Source organism: Nanorana parkeri, unplaced genomic scaffold (assembly GCF_000935625.1).
Source record: "Nanorana parkeri isolate BGI_ZX_2015 unplaced genomic scaffold, ASM93562v1 scaffold1455, whole genome shotgun sequence".
NCBI classification, from domain to species: Eukaryota; Metazoa; Chordata; class Amphibia; order Anura; family Dicroglossidae; genus Nanorana; species Nanorana parkeri.
Window position 1 is genome coordinate 187,250 of NW_017307723.1, and position 4,862 is coordinate 192,111.

Consider the following 4,862-nt stretch of genomic DNA (forward strand, 5'->3'; position numbering starts at 1 on the left):
TTGATATTCCTCTCCCGTCAGTCTTACCCGGTTGTAGAGCTGAGTGTACATAGTCATGATGAAGATGTAGGAAGCATGAATACAGCCCAGTGGGGCCAGCAGCAGGAATAAAGTGAACGATGAGTGATTGCGATGGCCACAACAGTTATTGATCCAGGGACAATGATGATCCATCTTCATCACACACCTGCGATACAAACATGACAGAATTGTCACAGCAGAGCCTACAAGTACAGTGCCACCAACCCCCTGCGACGGGGCATTCCACACAAATCTCTTCATCTGCTCAATGTTCTCTCCCCTCAGATGTTACAAAGCGCTCTATAGAGGTCAGTTCTACGCAGCAGGAGATCAGTCTATTGATGTGACCGTTGGCTTACAGCAAATGTCTTCAAGTGTTCATGTCCAAGCATGTGCCCAGTAAAAGCAGAGTTCCCTCTGGAGGCTTCTCACCCCACCTCACCTTCTACTATTACCAAACCTTAAAAAATGAACTCCAGGCAAGCAGCTGGAAAACACATTAATGGGAGCGGTTTTATCTGCCACACAGCACAGCTCTACCTGGCAGGGCAGGAGAGCTGATTTTTCTTTGCTGCAGTTAATTAACACTTACAGGTCTAATCCCTCCCCCAGCCTGTGATTGGACACTGAAAGAAGTAGAAGCGGAATGATTGGTCACTTTGCTCTCTCATGCAATAAGCAGGTCCCTCGTCAGTGCGTAAGCGCTTTGTGCCATTTTCCTCTCCCAGTCTCAGATCTGCTGTACAGGGAGTGCGAGAAGCTGATACCGAGTCAAAATCATTTTCTGGCACTTGTTGCTTTAAAAATACACTTAAAAGAGAACTATGAGGGGGTAAGTGCTTTTCACTCACCTCATAGTTCTAGCCGACCTGTGACAATGAGACTGTCACAGGTCGGCTCAGTAGATCGGGAGGTGAGCGAACACATACCCGCGTTCGCTCACCTCTCAATCCTGTCACAGTTCTCTGCCGTGACAGGAGGGGCTGGATTCCCCCCTCCAGCGCTGACTGGCGGAACGGACGGGGGAGGGTACAGCTGGCTCTGCCTCTAGATAGGCAGAGCCAGCTGTAAGTCACGCAGCAGGGCGGATCCCGGCACAATTGTCTTAACAAAAGCCTTAACCCCATCATTCTCCTTTAAGATAACTATGGGGAAAAACACCCAAAGCTCAGTATATAGGGAGCTACAGCTCGCGGTATACCGAGACCGCCGCAGCCGGGACGGATCCCAACATTACTGTCGAGATCCACCCAGCTGCGTAAGTGACAGCTGGCTCTGCCTCTAGATAGGTAGAGCCAGCTGTCACTTATGCAGCTGGGTGGATCTGTTCCGCCAGTCAGCGTTGGAGGATCGGAGCAGGGGGAATCCCTGCTGGGAGCTGTGAGCGACAGTCACGGCTCTCTCCAGGGATAGATCGAGAAGTGAGCGAGCGCCGGTATGTGTTCGCTCACTTCCCGATCTATTGAGCCGACCTGTGACAGTTTCATTGTCACAGGTCGGCTCGAACTATGAGGAGGAGTGATTTTCACTCAGCTCATAGTTCTCCTTTAATGACCTTCGTGTATTAGTTTTTTTTTTTTATCTGTCTGAAATGTAACTTTTAGGGGCTAAACAGAAAAATAAACCTGCGTACCTGTTGCATTTTCGGCAGTGATGGGCGCGCGGTGCTTTGAATCCCTCGCACACCTTGCAATACTGGAGAAAGCTGCACTCCTGGGGTCTTTCCTTCGGACAGACAGACAGCAAGACAGACACTGTAAACTTTGTTGTTTTTTTAACAGTAAGAAATACATCAGAGAACACAGAGCGCCACATGGTGAGAGAAACGACGAGCGTCCTGTATCTCAGCCTGAAAAAAAACAACAACTCTCCCTATTCCAAAAGGGACCGATAATTCTCCCATTCATTTCACAATCACTGGAAATACGATAGAAGGTAAATTAGTCATTAAAAGGTGGAGATAGATGCACATTACTTGGGTTCCCTGGGCTTATATTTACTTTATAGCACCGGAGGAGATCTACCTGAACAAGGAAGAGATCAAAGGTCACAAGGGTGCAGCGACTTTTCTTTCAAATTATTTTAAAGGAGATAACCTAACCAGGCCTGATTTAGAAGGCTGCAGGTTTCAGTCGTAGTGAGTAACGCAGAGTGCAGGGTTCAGTAGTAGTGAGTAATGCAGAGTGCAGGGTTCATTAGCAGCGAGTAACGCAGAGTGCAGGGTTCAGCAGTAGCAAGTAACGCACAGTGCAGGGTTCAGCAGTAGCAAGTAACGCACAGTGCAGGGTTCAGCAGTAGCAAGTAACGCACAGTGCAGGGTTCAGCAGTAGCAAGTAACGCAGACTGAAGGGTCCAGTAGTAGTGAGTAATGCAGAGTGCAGGGTTCAGTAGTAGTGAGTAATGCAGAGTGCAGTGTTCAGTAGTAGTGAGTAATGCAGAGTGCAGGGTTCAGTAGTAGTGAGTAATGCAGAGTGCAGGGTTCAGTAGTAGTGAGTAATGCAGAGTGCAGGGTTCAGTAGTGAGTAATCTCCCCATTACTACTTCTCATTCTCACTAGAAACGCACGTTTTATTGTTTTTCTTTTGCATAAAGTACCTTTTACATGTGTATGACATCATCACTTTACATTGGAGAAAGCAGCTATGCTTAGGCACCATGAAGAGGGATCGATGATGTGCTGACGTCACTTCCTTTTCCTGTTCAGTGCCACTGTATCAAATTACAATTCCCATCATGCATTAGGAAATAGCTCCATTATTGGGTGGGTGTGACAGACCAGGAGTCTTCTGGCCTTACAGCCCAGGTATGATGTCATGGTGGGTGTAACTGACCAGGAGTCTTCTGGCCTAACAGACAAGGTATGAAGTCATGGTGGGTGGGACAAACCAGAGGTCCCCTGGCCTAACAGACAAGGTATGAAGTCATGGTAGGTGGGACAAACCAGAGGTCCCCTGGCCTAACAGACAAGGTATGAAGTCATGGTGGGTGCGACAGACCAGAGGTCCCCTGGCCTAACAGCCAAATAATGATGTCATGGTGGGTGGGACAGACCAGAGGTCCCCTGGCCTAACAGCCAAAATATGATGTCATGGTGGGTGGGACAGACCAGAGGTCCCCTGGCCTAACAGCCAAAATATGATGTCATGGTGGGTGGGACAGACCAGAGGTCCCCTGGCCTAACAGCCAAAATATGATATCATGGTGGGTGGGACAGACCAGGAGTCTCCTAGCCTGTCTATCAAATTAGGCAGGACGGAACAGGGTTCTGAGATGCCCGGCTCCTCCCACTACAACGAGTGGCAATGTAATGACACTGCTTCTGTTAGACTGTTAAACTGCAATGGGGAAGTTACATGACCGGTTTCCCAGGAAAGGAGTGGGCACAACAGCCACCGGATTTACATACAGTATATTAGCTGATGTTAGCAGCATTCTTGGCAGAAAAAGGATTATAGCAAAGCAACAGATTCACTTTATGCCCCCCTATGCATCTAAACGCACTCATCTTTCCTTCACTCTATCCCCATTCGGTTCGGCCCCTGGGAGCAAAGAGCGGAAAACCCTGGTGTAAGCTCTACTGTGAGCTCACCTAGGGCTGAGAGCTCCATGTGATGGTGCTAGGCCAATCACCACACCCCAGAGATGTCACATGTAGTGAGTGACATGTGCCCAGACGTATTGGTCATATTCATAGCTCCCAGTGCAGCAGAGAAATGGAAAGGCGAGTCTGTACTTCTGGAGAGGGGGGGGGCACACCTGCTGCTTTGCGTTGCATGAACAAAGCAGGAGGTCACTTTAAAGCAAAGCTACACAGAGATTTAACATGAAGGTTGCCATTGCTGACATTTGATTCCTGCAAATCACACTGGCCTGGCTGTCATGCTGATCTTCTCGCTTCGATACTTTGCATGATTATTTCTGCAGAAAAGTGACTGAGACATGTTGTCAGCTCCTGTAGGGTCCAGGATTGGAAGATGCTCAGATCCATTACGACATACGAGAGGAAGAAAGCTTGCTATGCTTACCGGCTTCCATCCCAGAGGAACAAACCCAGGCCCAATGAACATTGCATTGAAATAATTGTACAGGATCATAACAGTCCAGTTAATGAGCGTCAAGAAGTTAAGACTTCCCCCCGGGGTATCGAGCGGCCAGTACCACAGGATGGAGTCTAAGACCGCCACAATGGAGCAGATGATGATGACTCCCAGGGCGATGATGGGGCCCCAGTGACAGAGCCTGCGCAGTTCCCGCAGGTTTTCAAAGCTGACCAAACTGTCCAGGGCAGCCATGTTTCCCAGGATGGCGACTTCTACTGCGAAAGCTGCGGCCTACTTTCCGACACCCTCAGGTCGACACTTTGGCCTTCCATACCTTCAGGCAAGAGGCTCGCTCCTGCAAAAGATAATGACAGTTACAAGGACAGAGCCAAATATCCCAAGAACAACCGAAGGCATCACACCTCAGATCCCCCCCAATTCCTGCACCTTTCCCCCTCAGATGAGCCCAATTCCTGCACCTCCCCCCTCAGATCAGCCCCAATTCCTTCACCCCTCAGATCACCCCAATTCCTGCACCTTTACCCCTCAGATCAACCCCAATTCCGGCACCTTCAGCCCTCAGATCAGCTACCATTCCTGCACCTTCACACCTCAGATCAGCCCCAATTCCTGCACCTTCACCCCTCACATCAGCCCCAATTCCTGCACCCCTCAGATCAGCCCCAATTCCTGCACCTTCACCCTTCAGATCAGCTCCGATTCCTGCACCCTCACCCTTCAGATCAGCTCCGATTCCTGCACCTTCCACCCTCAGATCAGCTCCGATTTCTGCACCTTCCC

General features: G+C 49.5%; 1 protein-coding gene across 1 annotated transcript in view; it reads right to left on the bottom strand.

Annotated features, from left to right (window-relative positions):
* Nucleotides 1-4,412, bottom strand: part of ZDHHC6 (zinc finger DHHC-type containing 6) — a 14,157-nt gene extending 9,745 nt beyond the window's left edge. The window contains exons 1-3 of the mRNA XM_018570108.1: nt 4,047-4,412; nt 1,655-1,746; nt 28-187 (exon numbers count right to left, since the gene is read on the bottom strand). Coding sequence (XP_018425610.1) covers nt 28-187; nt 1,655-1,746; nt 4,047-4,313 — 519 coding nt within the window. The 5' untranslated portion in view covers nt 4,314-4,412. The remainder of the gene's footprint in view (nt 1-27; nt 188-1,654; nt 1,747-4,046) is intronic.
* Nucleotides 4,413-4,862: the final 450 nt, after the last annotated feature.